Source organism: Phacochoerus africanus, chromosome 15 (genome assembly GCF_016906955.1).
Source record: "Phacochoerus africanus isolate WHEZ1 chromosome 15, ROS_Pafr_v1, whole genome shotgun sequence".
NCBI lineage: Eukaryota > Metazoa > Chordata > Mammalia > Artiodactyla > Suidae > Phacochoerus > Phacochoerus africanus.
The window spans coordinates 136,082,048-136,102,783 of NC_062558.1; the positions used below are offsets into that span (position 1 = coordinate 136,082,048).

Here is a 20,736-nt window from a genome sequence, read left to right on the forward strand (position 1 = left end):
GGACTGAGCTTGCTGGGGCCCATCGCAGCTCAAAAGACCTTCTGGGCAGCAGATGAGTGGGTGACTGAGCTTCCTGACCCTGGGGCCAGATGCCTGTGTTCAAATCCCACCTCCCACCACGTGTGTGCTCTCTGGCCTCAAGTATAAAACTGAGGTGAGACTATAACAGATATGTATTTAATTTTATTATTATATTGTACTTGTGTATACCTATTTTAGTAATAAGCAATAAACTTAATATAATTTATATAATTATATTTTATACAATAAACATCCGTCTATGACTACTATAAATACTGAAGATTGAAATCGAGGTACTACTCTAATAAAATAATGATCCAGGTTTGTGCCTGATACACAGTAAGCATTTGATAAACATTAGTATCATTTCTTATTCCAGAAACACTGATGCGGGTTCCATCTAAAGGCAAGCACAGAGGCCAACGATAACTGGCCAGGTGTCTGTGCTCACCTCTAAGAAAGCAATGGGTCTAAAATGTGTCACCACACTGTCATATCAAAGGTCTGGAAGCCACCTTTTGTCCACCAGTAGGAAACTATTAAATGACGGTACTTCCACGCTTGGCAGCAGTGGAAAAGAACTGGGCACATGCTCTTGGGTAGACCTGGAATCATATCCCAGACATGTGATCAAGTGAACAAGGCCATGTGCAGACAGTGCGGCAGACCTGCCTCCTCAGTAAAGGCTTATCTGCTCAGAATCTCTCTGGAAGGACCCAGAAGATGCTGGGACCCGTGGTGTCTCAGGAGAGGGTAATGCAGGACCAGCAACTGGCGGTGGGAGAGAGACTTTCTTTTCACTGCCTGTTTTGTTGTCTTCCTCCTTGTCCTTTCAGAATGCACTGTAACACTTCTCAAGTTATTCACTTTAAATAAGGCAGTGACTCTTCACCAGGCATTGTCGCCTAAGAGGGACACAGGCATGGCTGCCACTGGGAGGCGTGCAAACCTCCTGCATCCAGGGGCAGGGAGACATTCCGGGGACCGCTAGATGATGCATCAAGATTCTTGGAAGATTCTTGCTATAGATTCTCAGATGTCTCATCCACAGAAAGGAAATGAGTCCATGACTACCTGGCACTGATTAGAGTGTGACCGCTCTTAAAATGTCACTTGTCTGCAATTCATTCCAGACCTCTGTCACCAGAACTGGCATCCCAGCCAGAAAGGACAGTGTGGCGAGGCTGGGTGGGAGGTGGGGGCAGGAAGAGACGGAACTCCGAGGGTCCCCTCAGTGGGCTTCCTGGCTGTGGGATGGAAGGCAGGAGAGTCAACGAGGCGGGGGGTGGGGGGTCCAGAGTCCTCTCTCACAAAACAAAAAAATGAAGGTAAAGGGCCGCCCTGGGTCCCTGTGCCTGGAATATCAAAGTCCCCCCAAACGGTGGTTGTCACAAGCCTTGTCCTTTGCAGAGAGACATGGCCTCCCATGGCAAAGCTGGCTTCGTTGATTTGTACAGAAAAATCTCCCCAAGCCTGTATTTCAAAAACTGACCAGAGTTGCCATTGTGGTGCAGCAGAAATGAATCCTACTAGTATCCACGAGGACATGGGTTCAATCATTGGCCTCGCTCAGTGGGTCGGGGATCCGGCATTGCCGTGAGCTGTGGAGTAGGTCACAGATTCAGCTCAGATCCCGTGTTGCTGCAGGTGTGGCACAGTCTAGCAGCAGTAGCTCTGATTTGACCCCTCGCCTAGGAGCCTCCATATGTCGTGGATGTGGCCCTAAAAAGCAACCCTCCCCCCCCAAAAAACTGGTCCGTTCCATATAAGTATAAAATATAAACAAACAAATCTTAAAATTATTCTTTCTCCATTGTTTCCTTTTATTAGAAGTTCTCTAAAGGAATCAAAACCCACCAAATTATCAGTGACAGAGCCCCAATCTGCTAGTTCCATTCTGGAACGCTTTAAATTCGGGTATTATTTATAGACTCATGGAGACTCACCTATCTCTCTATGTATCTGTCTACCTACCTATTAATTGACTCCTATTATTAATCATCTATCTGGTCTGATGTCAATTCTTACGTGAATGATTCTATGTAAATCCGAGGTTCACCTTGTGACTTCAAAGGGTTAAAACAACTCCCCCAAAGTAGGATGAAGTTGGTGAACAGGGGAAAAAATAAATATGCATCCAAAGAAAACTTTTTCTGACAACTTATTAACCAGGGCTTCTGGGGGATTCTAAGCAGCATTAGCAGCCATGGAAGGATCCACAGGCGGCCCTTTGCAAGGCAAGACAGCAGCATCGTTTTTCCCCACATGCTCTGCATGCAGGCTGGACTGTGTTGTTGGTTCTCTCCTCATAACCCTATTTTATTTTATTTATTTTTACAGCTGCCCCTGTGGCAAGTTCCCAGGCCAGGGGTTGAATCGGAGCTGCAGCTGTGAGCCTGCGCCACAGCCATGCAGCATGGGATCCAAGCCGCCTCGGAGACTTTCACCATAGCTTGAGGCAATGCGGGATCCTAAACTTACTGAGGGAGGCCGGGGAGCAAACTCACATCCTCACAGAAACAATATCATCTGCTGAACCACAGCAGGACTCCAGAGCCCCAATTATAAACTACATGCCCCCACCCCATCACCACTGCGGGCTCCGCCCATCTTAGGAGAAATTAAAACAGCAGTCTCTGCCAGGTGTTTCTGTTTCTTGGCCTGAAACCCAAAGCCTGCTTCCTGAGCCTGACACTGGGAGGGGCACGGGCATCACAGGTTTCCTTTCAACAGCAACATCCCTTCTCCTCCCTCCTTAAAACACGGCCGCCTCGTGCTGGATGCTCCATAGCTCCACTGTCCAGCCAAGGCACCTGTGCGGGACTGAGCCATGTCCCAGGAGGTAAACCCAAACCAACCAGGAGAATCGCCCCCAGTTCTGAAGTCCATTGAGTAAGCTCCTCTCTGGACTCAGAGCTGAGATTTTTTTACTTGGGGAGATGGGATTAAGATGGTGGAATAGAAGGACTAGAGCTCAACTTCTCTCCTACAAACAACAAAATTCACAACTAAAGGCTGAGCAATCTCCACCCAAATGGACTGGAAACCTTAAAAAAGATACCCTGCTCCAGAAGACAAAGAGGAGGCCACATCAAGAGGTAGGAGGGGCGATTTCATGATATAAACCTCCCCAGTGGGAAGCCCCACAGACTGGAAACTAACTGGTTCACAGGGACTCACCTACAGGAGTGAGAGTTCTGAGCCCCACATCAAACTCTCACACGTGGGGATCCGGCACTGGGAGAAAGAGCCCCCAGAGCATCTGTCATTGAAGGCCAGTGGGGCTTGGGTGCAGGAGCTCCACGGGATTGGGGGAAATGGAGACCCCAATCTTAAAAGGCACACACAGACTTTCACGTGCACTGGGTCCCAGGGCAAAGCAAAGTCTCCATAGGAACCTGGGTCAAACCTGACTGCAGTTCTTAGAGGCCATCCTGGGAAAACAGGGGTGAATGTGGCTTGTTGCGAGGGAAGGACATTGAAGGCAAAGCTCTGGGGAACATTCAGCAGTGTGCCTTTCTCTGGAGGTGGCCATTTGGGGACAATCCGGCCCCGCCCATCAGTGCTGAGAAGCCCCAGGGCAAACAACAATCCAGGTGGGATCACAGCCCCACCCCTCAGTAAACAGCTGCCTAAAGACCCCTCAGGCACACAGCTGCCTCTAACCCCATCCAGAGACGAAGCCCCACCCACCAGAGGGATTAGAATCGGCTCCACCTACCAGGGGGCAGGCATCAGCCCCTCCCATCAGGAAGCCTACAGCAAGCCCCCAAACTGACTTCAGCCACAAGGGGGGCAGACACCAGAAGTAAGAGAGGCTACAACTCTATTGTCTGTAAAAAGGTCACCACACCAAAAACCTGTAAAAACGAAAAGACAGAGAACGTAACTCAGATGAGGGAGAATGGACTCAGAGCTGGGCTTCTGGACCACCACAGTGCTCACCTGTGCTCCTCTGAAGCTCATTTTTCGGTTGTGAAATGCATTATATGCATAACTTAAAGGTATCAGTATGCCATGAACCCCTCTAGATTAAGAAGTAGAACTTTCCCTTGGCTTTCCTGTCTGAGCCCCTCCTGGAGCATTACCTACCCAGACGGAACTAACGACTTGCCTAAATTTTGTGCTGCTTGATCCACTGCCTTTGTCTATAATTTTCCCACCTACACAGGTACCCCTAAACAGTATATTTTCCTTTTTTCTTTTTAGGGCCACACCACTGGCATATGGAAGCTCCCAGGCTAGGGGTCAAATCGGAGATACAGACTCCAAGCTGCATCTGCAACCCACACCGCAGCTTGCGGCAACGCCGGATCCTTAGCCCACTGAGGGAGGCCAGGGATGGAACCCACACCCTCATGGATACTAGTTGGGTTTTTAACCCGCTGAATCACATGGGAACTCCAACAATATATTTTCAATGCCAAAAATCCTCAAGCCAGCACAAAGCCAGCTGTGTGAAGGGAAGGACTTCGCTGCATCCACTGGGAGAGAGCTTCATGAGAAGAGCGCTGAGCAGACCGGCTGGGCATCTTCTCCCTGAGAGCTGATGGGTTGCCGTTTGGGGGACAGATGAGTCCTGAAAACAAGGGCTGACCACGGCCAGGGCACTGGTCAGGGCTGGTGGGCAGGCACACCGTTGGGGAGTGGGTGGCACCGATTTTGTGGCCCTGACCTTGCCTCATCCAACGGCAGACTCAAGGCTGAGCTCCCGCAGGGCCCTTCTCTGTGCTGAACCGTGGGCCCTGAGCCGCCCCAAGGGCAGGGCAGGGAGGGGAGAGCGGGACCTCGCAGACCCAGCCTGGAGACCAGCCGAGAAGAGACTTGAATCTGGGTCAGGCCAGGCCAGGCAGACCTTTCGTGCAGAATGAGAAAAAGCTGCCTGGGTCTCAAGACGCATTGCTTCCACTGGCCAGAAAGTGTTTTAATGAACCGAAGTGATAGAAAAAGATATTTTTCTGCTTCTTCCCAAATATTAAGGTGATACACAGTCATTCGTGTTCTCAGATGAGCTCCTACTGAACCGCTGGCCCCTCGCTGGCACACAAATCTAATAACTGTGGCCAATTCGGCTCCCAAGAGCAGGTGAGCAAGTGGAGAGAAATGTCAAGGAAGGAACCAGCAAGGCGGCCAGACTCTGCCAGTGGGATCTCAAAGGACAAGAAGAAAACCTCAAAACCACCCAGGGGCCCAGACAGCATCCCCGTCTGCGGGCACATACCAGCCCACGGCAGGTAAGGAACACAGATAACGCATTCTAGAGTCATTTTTCTCCAAATGAGTTTGCATTTGTTACAGATGTTTTGGTGTCCAAGCCAAAACCAGTTCTCTAGAAAGATCTCTGAGGGTTTGGGTCCAAGTACCTTCTGCCTCTGAAAACAGCCAACCAACCAGAGACGACTCCAAGCAAAGTCGGCTTCCTTGAATCCAGGACCACATTTTCTCCCCCATCGTCCTGTTTTTGGGGGTGAGCTCTCCTCCCTCGCACGTTGGACCATCTTACAACCGTCTTAGAGATACAGTCACTCGTTTGTGTTGCTGTTTCTGGGTCATCAACATACATCAGTTCCTCAACTCAACTACAGGCAAGGCTCAGCATTGCCCAAAGGTCTGACGTTCTGTGCCACTGCCCTGCGGGGCCCCAGGCTCCCCTCCACCCGCGACCTCCTTTAGAAAGCTCTAGGGTCTACATTTTACACATCGTTTACCCATCTCACCTCCCTGCTTTCCCGAGGGCTCCCCTTCAGCAACCCCCTAACTGCATCTCATTGGAAATCAAAGACGGGAGCTTGACGGGACCTTGATGGGACCTTGATAGGACTGAGTGTCCATCGAATGAAAAGCTAGTATAAGTGGCGCCTTAGGGTGAATCGCGGAAACGTCCCGCTTCAGACGGGTTTTGCTGTCCCCAGTTTTGACACAGGGATGCAGGAGGCCGCTGCTGAGGGGAAATGCCGGGGAGTCTCTGTTCAATACGTGCGCACAATGGATGCAAAGATCACTAGAGAGGAAAAGCCAATAAAACTGGGACTTGAAGATGCACACAACTTCTCTAGCAGGTAATGCTGGCTTGTTTTTTCCCCCTCTTTTAAACTACCTGTAATGACAATACACAGAAGATGAAATAAAAGAAAATAGAGGAGGTCCCTTCTTGGCTCAGTGGTTAATGAACCAAACGAAGATCCATGAGGTTCCTGTCCTTGCTCAGTGGGTTAAGGAACCCCCATTGCCATGAACTGGGGTGTGGGTGTGGACACAGCTCAGATCCCACGTGGCTGTGGCTGTGGCATAGGCCGGCACCTGTAGCTCCGGTTTGACTCCTAGCCCGGGAAGCTCCATATGCCGTGGGTACAGCCGTATAAAAAAAAAAAAATTAAGAAAGAAAAGAAAGTAGAGATAGTGATTCCCCTCAGAGAAACAATAAATAGAGAAAGCAAAGCACAAGCTTTTACCCTAGACAAGGCTGGTGGATGTGGATAACTTCTCTAGGGTTTTTTTGGTCTTTTTTTGGTTTGTTTTTATTTTAACTGGCCAAGGCTTCATCTTTTGGCTGCAGATTGAAACTCGATTTCCTCAAGTGTAAATGGGTGTCCATGTGGTACCCTGCCTCGCACCCCATCTAGACTTCTGTTTAAAATCAGCCGCTAATTGCTTCAGCACATTTCTGTTAAATTTCTACCTAGAGATGTTGCAGTCCTGGCGGGGAGTCAGAAGGGGGAGGCGGGGGCAGCAAATGGGATAAACAGAGAGAAAGAAGAGGAGGTGGAGGAGGAGCCGGGTTCGGGATCCCCAGGTCCCAAAGCCAATCCACACACCAGGAGCAGTGCCGGAGCCTTCAGCCAGAGGAAAGAGAAGCAAGCAGAAATCCAGGGAACAGACTTTAGCTTGCAGATCATCGGCCAGGACGATGGGGCATCCAAAGACAGCGCGACCGGGGGAAGCACACGAGCCAGTTCTTTCCGCTTCAGGAAACAAGAGTTCCTGTGCATGCCAGCCCTTCCTAGACAGTCAATAGGTTTACTTCTGCCATACGCATCAAGCATTTCTCCCTAAAGAATAGACGTAACAGGGGAGAGGTGAGAACCAAGAAGTGAAACCGACTCGGAAAAAGCAATGGCAGTAGCCACTGGCCTCGGCATAGGGCCTTCCCTTTCTGGAACCCAGAGCAGACTGGGGGTAGGGGAGGGGGTGCCAAGAACCGATGTCAGGAGGTCAATACAATGTTAGGACAAAAACATGCAAGCCTGGGATTGGAAGAACGCCGTAGTCAGAGGAATACAGAATTCAAGGGGGAAAATGCTGCATGCTCATAATAGAATGTTCTAGGGTCAAGTTTCAAGATACCATGTGGGTTACAGCCACTATGCAGAACAGTATGGAGGTTCCTTAAAAAAAAACCAAAAAGAGAGTTACCACGTGATTCTGCAATCCCACTCCCAGGCATACACACCTGAAGACAGCGATAATTTGAAAAGATACATGCATCCCTATGTTCATTGCAACACTATTTACAGCAGCCAAGACATGGAAGCAACGTAAGCATCCACTGACAGAGGAATGAATAAAGAAGGTGTGTGTGTGTGTGTGTGTGTGTGTGTGTGTGTGTGTGTGTGTATAATGCAACATTACTCAACCGTAAAAAGTCTGAAATGGTGCCATTTGCAGCAACATGGAGGGACCTGGAGATGATCATACTAAGCAAAGTAAGGCAGATAAAGATACATATGATGTATATATCATATATATAAGATACATGATATCACTTCTATGTGGAATCTAAAAAAAAAAAGATGCAAATGAACTTACTTCCAAAACATCCACAGACCCACAGGCATAGAAAACAAACTTACGGCTAACAAAGGGGGAAAGATAGGGAGGGCTAAGCTTTAGAGGAGCTTGGGGTGAACATACACATACTACAGTATCTAAAGGTGACAACCAACAAGGACCTGCTGCATTGCACAGCGCTCTCCTCAACCTCCTGTGAAAACCTATAAGGAAAAAGAATCAGAAAAAGCACGTCTATACATATATTCATATATATGTGCATATATATATATAACTGAATCACTGGGCTATACACCTGAAACTAACGACCTTGCAAATCAACTATCCTTCAACTAAAAAAAAAAAGAAAAACTTTCCATGTGAGGATTGGCACATGACTCTCATTTACCGTAAAGGCTCATTCATGTAGTTGCTGCAAAGAAGAACATGGGTTATCCTACCGCCAAGAAAGTATCTAGAATGGATACTGGTAGCCAGACAGAGCTGTTTTTCCAATTATGTCATAATCCCAGAGTCTTAAGATGGGTTGAACAAAAATCTCAAAACATACACAACAGATCTGGAAGGCAAAAATAAAATCCACATCCACACCCGAACACACACGTACACAGCTGCCTTTTGCTAATAAAAGCATTACCTGGCTCTCTTGTAGGTGATAAAGAAGTTCTAGTTCATGGTGAGACATACCTTTCTGCCTTACACTGAGGAAAGAGAGCCCCAGATTGTCAACCTCCCCAGCATCCTTTACCCCAAAAAAGCATGACTCAGATTCTCAAAGCACAGAGAAAACATTTTAAGCTTTTCTTGAAACTGTTGCTAAAGTTTCCAAAAGTGACTACTTGAGGTAACAACTTTTTCAGTAAGCCATAGTTCCTTTTAAAAAACATTTGCTAAATTACAAAAGCACTGCATGATCACTGTCGAATTTGAAATAAAAACAAATAAAAATCATCAACAATCTGTCACTCACAAAAATGTTCAGAGTGGTTTTCTGGGAGGCCTGGCACATTCCTAGCGGAGTAAGACGGGACTTTGCCCTTTCTTTCATTTCCACATGGGAAGTAGCTGTAACTAGACAGCATCGCCCTCTGCCACAGCAGTGGGACAGCAGCACACAGGTTCATTTACATGCTATTGTTTGGGAGGATTTTTGCGACTGATGGCCACCTTTCCATTTGTTCGATCATCCTGGCAGGATCTCATCTCTCCTCCTCCTCCTCCTGCTTTTCCTGGGCACTCTGAGAATCACCAAGCAGGTGATGCGGCATGGTAAAAACTGCTTTAAAAAAATCAAACTGACCGGACATGTGCCAAAGGGTGCAGCAGGGAAGAATCTTGGTTAAGCCCCTTGCAGAGGGAACAGTCCACTCAGGGCCAGCTCTCATCCGTGTGTGTGTGTGTGTGTGTGTGTGTGTGTTTGAGGGTTAATGAGGTTCCAGGTAAGACTTTTACCCATTACTTGCACTTTCAAAGAAATTCCTTGACCTCCTTCTTGAGCTTCAAGTCAACATCTACTGTGTACCTACTATGTACCAGGACTGTTCTAGAGCGACCGGGATGCAACAGAGAAAAGAACAAAAGTCCTGATCTTGTGTCAAGGACCACTCACTCCAGCCCCTCCTATAACCAATGACCATCACTTCCACGCCACACGCCACAACCAATCACCATCGTCTCTACCCCATTCCTGTCACAACCAATGGTATCACACCCACTCCTACAGCCAATGACTGTTCCTCCACTCCTATAACCCAGGACAAATATCTCCACTCCAGCCCTGGCTACGACCCAGAACCACCCCCTCCACTCCAGTTCCCACTGCTACAACCACATGGCATACCGGAAATGTACCCCTACCCAGAGCATCTGCTTCTCCTCTGAGCCAGTAAATTAAAACCTCCCTCTCTCTGACTATAGCCAACACCGCTTTCCGCTCCCAGAGTGCTACTCTCTCCGTGCCTTTAGCGTCATCACTGAAGACCTCAAGTCCCCACCATCTCTGTGGCAGACTCAGTTGGTTGCCTGGTCAATATCTGTTGTTGTCTTTCTTAGAGAACCCTCATTTTGTTCAAGATGATAATGGGCCCAGCTGAAAACCACATTTTGGTGTGTGGTAGACTACTGCTTTGGCCAGTGAGATACAAGCAGTTTGGGGGAACTTCTGGGAAGGTCTCAAGAGGAGATGTCCAGTTGGTATTCATGGTGGATATGGACGTGATGGCTGGAATCGTGGCAACTCTCCTATAAGCATAAGGATGAGGATCACACCGGAAGAAAAGTGAAGCAGAAAGCCCGAGACTTGAGTTTCCAAGGACAGTGAGGGTCTGCCAGACCTGGCCCAGACTGCCCACACCAGGACTTCTCTGACAACAAAACTAAACCCTTGCATTTTCAAACCACTCCTCTTTGGATGTGCAGTTACTCAAAACCAAACACAAGTCTGACTAAATGATCCAAATCCACCCGTCCAGGTTCGGGTCTGGACTGGCCAGGTCAGTGGGGCATATGCAGCCGAATCACAGGAAGGCCTACAAAGATAAATGCTGGAGAAAAGGGAACCCGCCTGCACTGCTGGTGGGAACGTAAACTGGAGCGAGCAGCCATAATGGAAAATGGGTAAACATTCCTTAAAAAACGAAAAGTAGAGTTACCATATGATCCAGCAATCCCACTCCTGGGCATCTACCAAGAAAAGCTGAAAACTCCAATGTGAAAAGATACTTGCATCCCAATGTTGACAGCAGTACTATTTACAATAGCCAAGCATGGAAACAACCTAAATGTCCACTGGCAGGTGAATGGATAAAGACGTGGTCCATCTAGACAGTGGAATATTGCTCAGCCATTAAAAATGATATGATGCCGTTTGCAGCAACATGCATGGACCTAGAAATTAACCTACTAAGTCAGACAGAGAAAAACAAACATCATCATGTGATATCACTTACAAGTGGAATCTAAGAAAATGATACAAATGAATTACTTACAAAACAGAAGCAGACTCACGGACACCGAGAATAAATTTACGGTTACCAATGGGGAAGTGTAGAGGAGCCGGGTAAATTAGGAACTTGAAATGAACAGATTCAGTGTAAAATAGATAAACAACAAAGCCAGCACAGGGAAATTTATTCAATAAAGAATAATAAACTGTAAGGGAAAAGAATCTGAATAAGAATATATGTGTGTATATATGTGTGTGTGTGTATATATATATATATATATACACACACACATAACTGAATCCCTTTGCTGTACACCGAATACCCTATAAATCAACTATATTCCAATTTAAAAAGAAGAATCATAGGAAGGTCTTGTTAAAACCCAGAATCCAGGAGTTCCCATCATGGCTCAGTGGAAACCAATCTGACTAGCATCCATGAGGATGCAGGTTCGATCTCCGGCCTCGCTCAGTGGGTCAAGTGCATTGCCCTGAGTTGTGGTGTAGGTCACAGATGTGGCTCGGATCTAGTGGTGCTGTGGCTGTGGTGTAGGCCAGCAGCTGCAGCTCCAATTGGTTCCCTAGCCTAGCAGCCTTAAAAAGACAAAAAAAAAAAAAAAAAAAACCCAGAATCCGGAGCAGCCCAGCTCCAGCGTTTCCCTCGAGGCAGGTATGAAGTGGGGCCCAGGCTGGGGTCCTGTGGCTGCTATTCCAGGAACCACACTTTGAGAACTACTTGCGCTTAGGTTATAGCGCAGTAAAGAAACAACGAAAACAAATTTTTGTGACTTAGCACCTCGCTACCAAAAATGTGACCTATCAGTGCCAGCACTGACAACACCGAGGACCTTGTTAGAGACGCCGAGCCTCAGACCTCACCTCTGACCTGACTCAGAACCTGCCAAGGAGCCCCTTTCCTGGGGGGGTGCAGCACAAGGTACATGCCAGAGCCAGCCCGAGGGGCTCTGCTCCTCACCGGACTACTCAGAGGCTGATGGGGCTCCACCTGGACCCCCGAGGCTGGGAGAAAAGGACACAGACTGTCTGTACCAGCCCGTCAGGGCTCCCGCTCTCAAGCCCTCCAGGGGCTCAGCGTCACTGGCCAATCAGGCCGTCAAAGTGGAGGGACAAGCAGTGCTGCCGTGCGCCCCTCAGGGGAACAGAACTGTTCTCAGAACAGTTTGGAGACGCCCAGGCCAGCCTTCGGGATTCCCAGCCTCTCCTGTCCCCTCAGCTGCTCTCGGACTGGAGCAAAGGACACTCGGACAGGTTCCAGTACAAATGTAACCACTAGAACAAAGATCCAAACATTCCTAAAAGCCACGAAAAAAGCACAAATTAAAAAAAAAAAAGGCAATGAGTACATATCTTAGAGAAACAGAGCAAATACAACAAAACACAAATTCTAAAATTATGACAAAGTTGGCACTGAACATGAGTCATGTCATAAACACAATGGACTTCACGCACTTATTAAAAGGAAGAGATTTTCAACGTAGCTCGCCAGGCAGGCGAGCCCTGGTGCTGCCCAGCTAACTGCATGTGAACTGCCCTGTCGGGCCAGAAACACACCCACTGGGAACCCAGTCCAGGGGGCTCACGGGCAGTCTCCAGACCCAGCCGGCATCATCGGCATCAGCCAGTATTTGTTCTGGTCCTCTGTCGGTGAGCGAGCCAAGGGCAGAAGGCACAGATCTAAGGACGAAGGTCAAGGCCCTGGGAAAGAGCAGCCCTGACATAGCACAGACGGACTCACTGGCCAGACCAGGCCTGGATCCGCCCAACAGCTACTCCTGACTCCGGCACCGACGTGTTGCTATCTGTTCTGCAAAGTCCCAGGGACCAAATGATGAGTGAATCCGACGTATGGGAGGTGACTGGCCAGAGCCCAGAGGGGTCCTCTAGTTCATCAGCACGTCCAAGTGATGCAGGAAAGGCCACGTGAAAAGCCGAAGGGCAGCAAAACACAAACCGTGTTTGTATCCGTAATGATGCGCTTCCAGGTGGTCAAGGGAGGCCTCCCGCTCAACGGGCTCATCCGGAGCAGATGAAAAGGCCAGATTAAGGCCTTAATCCCCTGGGACTGATCTGGCGTGAGCCCCTGGGCGGTCCCCACACAGGCACATCTTGAGGTTCCCCGCGTTTTAGAATAAAACCCCAGTACGGCTTCCACGCGGGGGCGCTGAATGGTGGCCTGTCGGGAGACTGCCTCCAGCGTCCACCGGGCTGCCATTCTTGTCGGGACTGCTTGCTTTCTGGCAATCTCGTCGGTATACACGCATTTCCCCTTCTTCATCAAAATGAGGAGAAAACGGGCCTATGGCTCTGCCCGAGACGCATTCAACACGATTCAAGTGAAGACGGAAATCATCAGGTGTTTGGAGAAGCACATCTTTCGCCTCCACTCAGCGGTCACTGGACTTGGGCCAGAAGCTGGCTGAGCCCGTGCTGAGTTGTGAACGGAATGAACAAAATTAAAGAGCCAATTTGAAGTGCTTAAAATCATCAAAGATGCGGCCTCAAGAGTGGGTTATAAAATTAGGGATTTTATGATACCGTGGAGGGCTCTGATCTCCGCGTTCCCTTCCTCAACACGGTTTCTGGGCCGCGGTCAAGGTCCCCATGTTTTCAGGACTCTGGCTGTAAGGAACCCCCTGTTTGGTGCTGCGTGTGGGGCCGGGGCCAGGAAGCAAGACAGGCTTGCCTGACCCCCCCCCCCCCCACCTCCTGCCTGTCCAGCTCAGGCTCCTCCCTTGGACCCCCACTCAGACCCTCGTCTCCATCCCAAGCGCTGCAAACCCGACAGAAATACCTCTGGGAGTTTCCTGTCGGAAAGGGAAGTGAATTCCAGGGCTGTGGGATTCCCTTCTGGGCACCCCTGGGACCGCTGCAAGCACTTCCTTGCCTGGCTGACAGCCTTTTTCTGGTTTTCTCAGATGCCTTTTCCAAACCTCTGTTGTGTCAACCCAGACACGGCTGGAAACATGTGGCCCAGTGCACAGCTTCTAAGAACAGCAGCGCCCTTTGAAGAACTATTTTTGAAAATCAGAACTGGAGAGACTCCCCGGGGCCTCTGCAGCGAAGCACATGCCACGTGAAAACAGAAACGAGGAATAAATCAGGCAGCCAGAAGAGCTGGCATCTGGGGGCCCGGTGGATACAGAGACCCTGGCCTCAGCTGGTTTTCTCTGCCTCCAAGTCCCGGGACGCTGCGGTTTGTATATTTCATGTCCTTTCATGCCCGCTCCCTCCCCGCCCCCCAAAAGACCACCATCCCCCAATGAAACAAACAGGTGGCACTGCATCCAACCAGCACCCGCTTTCCAACGCTGCCCGTTTTAAGTGAACTTCCTCACTTATTTATTTCTCATCACAAGAAACAATGTATGTAGTTTACCGACTTTTGCCCCCAGAAAGGACTTAGGTATGGAAGAATGGAAAGATGTTTAACTGTTTCTTAAATGCTGCAGTGAGTATTTGTCTCATAGAAACATTTCCCTGATACCCTAAGGAGGGGAGGGATTTCTTTGCAAAAATAAACTTATCATCTTACGGAAAAATCATCATTTTGGAGCAAAGTGGAGAAGGCAGAAATCACAAAAAACTACATGCTTCTTCTGAACCAATATCTAATACATGAGCCTGGGGAAAGGAGACAGGTCCTGCGTACTTTGATTCTTTCTAGCTGTTGCAAATTGGCAAGGAAAGCAAATAGCTGCCTTCTGACATTTTCAAATGTTCAGTTAATACAGCTGAGTGTTGTTTTATATAAACTTGCAACATTGGCAGTGAACTATACACAATGACTGTAGGACATGCATTTATTTTTCTTATTGCCAACCCCACCTTGCCTTTTTTTTTTTTTTTTTTTTTTGTCAGAATATCTGATATATTCTTGATTTCAAAGAACTAAAAAAGATTTTCATTGGGCTTTTAAACCTCTAAACACCCTTTTTCCAAAACTTCTCTTCGGAAGTTAGGTAGCCACTGGCCACAGCCTCAGGTTTATTCAGTTCCTGATATACTTTGAGCCACTCTGTTTCTCTTTGAAAGGAATCTTTTCGGGTCAAGTGCAGGGTAAGCACAGTACCCTTGAACAAGTGAGCTTCCAGGCAGCTGGTCTTTAGGCTCCATCGGTGCTTGTTGATTGGTTTGAGAAAATGTTTTTTAAAATGGTCATAGAGTTCCCATCATGGCTCAGTGGAAATGGATCCGACTAGCATCCATGAGGACACAGGTTCGATCCCTGGCCTTGCTCAGTGGGTTAAGGATCTGGTATTGCCGTGAGCTGTGGTGTAGGTTGCAGACCCAGCTCAGATCCCATGTTGCTGTGGCTGTGGTGTAGCCCGGCAGCTACAGCTCCGATTCGACCCCTAGCCTGGGAACCTCCATATGCCAAAGGCGTGAGCCTAAAGACAAAAAAATAATAAAGTAACACAAAATAAAACGGTCGTTTACATCGTACATATTAGCACTAGGGGAAGCAGGGTGAGGGGTTCAAGAAACTCTCTGCTGTTTCTCCGCCATGCTTGTAATGCCAAAATTAGCTCAAACTTAAATGTTGTGAAAAATAGTCATTTGTGGTAGGTTTAACAACAAAAAACCTTCCCAGAGTAACAGTTTCAGATAGCTGCAAGTCAATTCTCAGTAACTCTGTACCCTGACTCACTATCTCTGAATTTGCTGATTCACCAGAGATGGCAGAAACATGTTTATAAAGTCCTGAGCCGTATTTATTAAAACCTCCTGCTGCATCTCAGCATGATTTACAGTTTCCATCAATCTGATGATGAGCAGAGACGGGTCATCAGCTACTTGGAATCCACCAAGTTGACATACCCTTGACCTGGGATCTGTGCCATCCCTCACAAAGGACAGGGTGCGGATCCACCCAGGATGCCAAGTCTGCACCAAGAGGTCATCTCAGAAAGACGGAAGAAAGACACTTGGAACGCAAAAGATGGATGGAGAGAACTAGGAACGCATACCCAGAAATCTGGGGCTGCCTTACCCCTGGTTCTGTGCCCCACTAACCAGGGATGGTGCACACAGGTCAGCCTGCCCATCTGGCCTCAAGTTACTCGTCTGTACAATGGGATAATAACCATCCTGCTCCATTAGAAAGACAAGGGCCAAGGTGAAAACTCAAAAAGAATAGCGCACTGGGCAGAGGTAAGCCTTGTTAGCGCTCACCCTGCCCTAAGGGGTCCTTATCTAAGGCAGAGCCTTCCACATGTGACCCTTAAGGGAGATTTCTTTCAAATTGTGGAAAAAATACACATACAAGGAGGCACAGAGAAGCACAGAACAAGACAATTTGTCCCGTCTTTGACCCATAGCCCATTTTGCCAGCTTACTGGATGAAGGCCAGGAAAGGGCAGTCAGTGTGGGTCAGGTTTGGCCATTGTATATGATGGGGTCAGAGCTGTCCTTGGAGTGAAACGGGACCATCTTCCTGGCCGCAGGAGCTCAGGGAGAGGGGCTCCGCTCTCCAGCCCCAGGGACCTTAGTCTGTCCCTTGACTGTGCCCAGTGTCCTCCTTGCCTCTTGTAGAAGCTTTCTGCTGGAAACAAGTAGGAGAGAAGAATGTGGAACGGCCTGCAGGAGCTGGAGAAGATGGGTGAAGTTCAAGGGCGAAAATGAGCCTGAAGGGGAGAAAGAGCAGCCCCTGCCTCTTCTGCATTTTTCCTGCAAAGGTGCTCTGGCCACCGCAGGAAGGTTTAGAGGGATGCAAACACCTGCGCCGGGTGGGAAGCAGGAGAGGAGCCTACTGCCTGCTTGACGCCAAACCTCCCCCGAATCCAGGCCCTTGGGAGCAGCGCGCAGAGACAAACCATGCACAGCAACAGAAGTTCTTGGAAAAGCCCACTCTCAATGGGACAGGGATCACACAGGTATGCCCCGGAACTGGGGGAGAGAATGCAGGGAGAAGGGGGTTCAACCAGCAACGTGTGGGGTTCCCACTAAGCACAGCAGATCCTACCTGGCCCAGAGCTGGAGGGTCTGAGGGGCCAGGGGAGACTTCTCTGGCTGCTGAGCTCCCAAGACACCCTGATGTTGTTGTTGCTGTTGTTAGTCTTTTGAGGGCCACACCTGCAGCATATGGACCCCAGGCTAGGGGTCCAATCGGAGCTACAGCTGCTGGCCTACACCACAGCCACAGCAATGCGGGATCGGAGTCACATCTGCAGCCTACACCACAGCTCACGGCAATGCCAGATCCTTAACCTACTGAGCGAGGCCAGGGGTCAAACCTGCGTCCTCATGGATACTACTCAGGTTCGTTAACCACTGAGCCACAGTGGGAACTCCACACCCTGATGATTTAATCCCGGCTCATCCTGAGTGGGGTCTGACTTGGGTAGACCCGCCCCTCAAGGACAGAGTGGATGACATGAGCCGAGGAGAGTCCTGGCTGTGGCCACAGGCCTGCTGTTACATACGCATTTGGGGTGACTCCTTTCCTCCAGGAAGATGGCTTCCCCATTAAAGCTAATAGGAGTCATGTGGCTGAAATAAAGGCATTTCATTTTCCAGATCTTCTAAAAATAAAATACGGTGACAGAAAACATATGTATTGTTTCTATTGGGGATTGTAAAAACAAACAAAAGGAACCAGAGAGATGCAGTGTCTAAGACACGTAGCTCCTTCTCGATGGTAAGAGCAGTAGGGTACCTGCTGTATAGGTTTAGGTGCAGGATGGTCTGAACTCCTGCTCAAGTCATGACGTGAGCACGTTTAAGTCACACCTTTTTATCCCCTGAAAAATACACCCCGTGTCTTCTTTGAGGACCAGGGTACGGAAAGGTTTTTTAAATTAGTAGACTGTAGAATGGTCTTATATTATGGTTCAAAAGAAAAGCTGTATTCCAGAAAAGTTTACTGCAAAGAAAATGACTAAAAGGGGAAGTTTATTCTCCTGATGAGTTCCATTACTTCCTTGTAATTAGGTATAGGAAGGATTTTAAAAGTACTCCTTGGATACAAAAACATCCGTTAACTTGGGGTTAATAGATGCAAACTATTGCCTTCGGAATGGATTAGCAATGAGATCCTGCTGTGTAGCACTGGGAACTATGTCTAGCCACTTATGATGGAGCATGAAACATGTATGTGTAACTGGGTCACCGTGCTGTACAGTAGAAAAAAAAATTGTATTGGGGAAATAACTATTAAAAAAACAAGTCAGTTAAGACAACCAACATCCCCAGACAAAAACTGTAATTCAAAAAAGTACACGCGCCTCTATGTTCACAGAAGCATTATTTACACTAGCCAAGACATAGAAACAACTTAAATGTCCATCGGCAGGGGAGTGGGTAAAGGAGATGTGGTTATGTATACAACGGAATACTACTCAGCCGTTAAAAATGAAATAATGCCATATGCACAACGTGGATGGACCTGGAGATTATCATACAAAGGGAAGTCAGAATGAGAAAGACAAATACCATACGGTATCTCGTTAGGTGGAACCCAAAATACAACACAAATCAACATATCTATGAAACAAAAACAGTCTCACAGGTATGGAGAACAGACTTGTGGTTGCCAAGGGGAAAGAGGAGGATTAGGAACTTGGGATTAGCAGAGGCAAACTGTTACACAGAGAATGGATAAACAACAGGGTCCTGCGATATAGCCCAGGGAACTGTATTCGGTATCATGCAACAGGGAAAAGAATATGAAAAAGAATGTGTGTGTGTGTGTGTGTGTGTGTACGTATAACTGAGTCACTCTGCTGCACAGCAGACGTTAACAACACTGTAAATCACCTGTGCTTCAACAAAATCAAAATGCAACACCAACATCCTTTTCAGGTTATATGGTTAAAGAAAAGGCAATGATAAAATGTTAAGAGCATTCGAAATACCAACAGCACCAGGGGCCAAGCTTAAAACTACACGAAGCAGCAACACTCAAGATAAACTTCTGGTCTTCCTTGTCTCACATAAGCATAGCACTTTCTAAAAACGGGCTAAAAATTTGCTCAACCTTCTACTGGCAATAACATTTCTAATTTCCGCCTAGGAGCATTTCACGGTTTGTTTTCGCTTTTCCCGTCACTTGGATTTACAGGCATATTTAAACAAGGCCATGCCTCCTGCATGATTTGGTCCAGGGCTTGGACCCCACAGACACATCCAGTTTGTCTGGCAATGAAGGTTTCTCCCAGGGACCAAAAAACGTACAGCAGTCTGCTCACCATGTCATACATTTGAAAATGATTAAGCAGGACCTGCGCTAAGCATCCTGTCCCTTAATTCAGTGTCTTACTTACATCCGAATCTAGGTATGACCCTGATTCCTTCCTTTCCCTTCCTCCTCCTGATTCCTCTCCTTGCTGTGCAAGGAATCCATCCGCAAGCCTGTTAAGGCTGCCCACCTAAAACCTGCCTGGACCACACAGGCGTCTCCACCTCCACTCACAGCACCCACCTGGATGATTCTCTGCTGACGGTCCTGCTTCCACCCGAGATCGTGAGAAACTAAGTCAAACCACGACAACCCTCGGCTCAAATCCCTCCAACAGCTTTCCACCGCACCCCAAATCCCAAACTCCTGCGGGTGTGCTCTGGCTTCTGCGCACCTCCCGAGTTCAGGCGACCCCCTCCCCTGGTCCCTCCACGCTCCTGCCTCACTGGCCCTGGTCTTGTCCCTTGAATGTACCAGCCTCGTTCTTTATCACATCAAGGGCTTCTTAGCAGTCGTCCCTTTTGTCTAAAATGCTTATCCTCTCCACCTGCACAAGGCAGGCTCCCTTCTCATGGGGTAAAATGCCACTCGGCTGAAATGCCACTTCTTCAGAGGTGTTTTCCCTGACCACTCCATCTCAGAAGCCAACAGGTACCAACTCGATCACACCACCTGATTGCAGCGCTCTGCAGAACTGCTTCGCCACCTGAAAGGTATCAGGTTATTGCTTCTATTGGTTGTCCATCTCTAGCCACTCAATAGTAAGCTGGATGAGAGCAGGGGTCTTGCTTGGCTCATAGGGGTACCTAACACCCAGGTGATACCTGGGACATTCCAGCGCTCATCAGGTGACACATTGCCATTTAACTGATGGCTCACGTCTTCACGAGATTTTAGCGGCGGGAGGAGCCTGTAATCTGAACACCCACCTGCCTGTGAGATAATAAGAGATAACGAAAAAACACAGAACCTCCCCAAGGTATCATCAGGAATTATGACAGATTCTTAGAGGTGATTATTAATTGAATAATTCGCAGGTATTTCTTAGGTACTTCCTGTAGCCAGGCATCTTATGAGCTAGGGGTATGATCTGAGCAGAGAGGCGTAGCCACTGGCCCCACAGAGTGGGGAAGTTGGGGAATTTGTAAAAGAAGAATAAATGCCTTAAACGTGGGGATAATTCCACTCTCTAGTAATAAAAAAAAAAAAAACACTATTTTAAAGGAGCCTGAGTTCTCTCCATTTCAGTGGCCTCGAGGAAAGAAAAAATTGTTTTGAGACAAAGCCTAATTCCTGGAGGGCAGGGCCAGTCCTGGACTCCTCTGGCCCTTTGTTTTCCCCCCGTGTTGTCAGGGGCTGCAAACCCAGGGGACAGGGGAGGAAGCCAGGCTGCATGCACGTGCCTGCCCAGCAGGGACAGGATGTTACCAAAATTCGGATGTATGCACCTCATTACACCCATTCCATGCAGACAGTGGTTCATGCCCTTTCCTCCCCCAAAACTTTCAGGAACTAAAAGTGCCAAACCTGACCACTTCCAACTTCTCATTCTCTCTCTGCCCACTGTCTCAGCAGCAGCACAGATGGGTAGAAAATTAGACAACAACCAGGTGGACCGAAGAGTGGAGACAGAGAAGCAAACAGCTCAATTACACTTGGACCAAAACCATCTACTTTCTAAATCGCTCGTAGTTGTCGCTCTGGCTTTTCCCTGGATTTGAAATGATACATTTCCCATTTCTGACACGACCACCAGTCTAGCCATGTGAGGGCCATTTTCAGGAAG

At 48.2% G+C, this 20,736-nt stretch overlaps 1 protein-coding gene across 1 annotated transcript in view; it reads right to left on the reverse strand.

Annotated features, from left to right (window-relative positions):
• Positions 1-909: 909 nt before the first annotated feature.
• LOC125117016 ((E2-independent) E3 ubiquitin-conjugating enzyme FATS-like) overlaps positions 910-20,736 on the reverse strand; it is a 48,368-nt gene continuing 28,541 nt past the window's right edge. The window contains exon 4 of the mRNA XM_047762691.1: positions 910-926. Coding sequence (XP_047618647.1) covers positions 910-926 — 17 coding nt within the window. The remainder of the gene's footprint in view (positions 927-20,736) is intronic.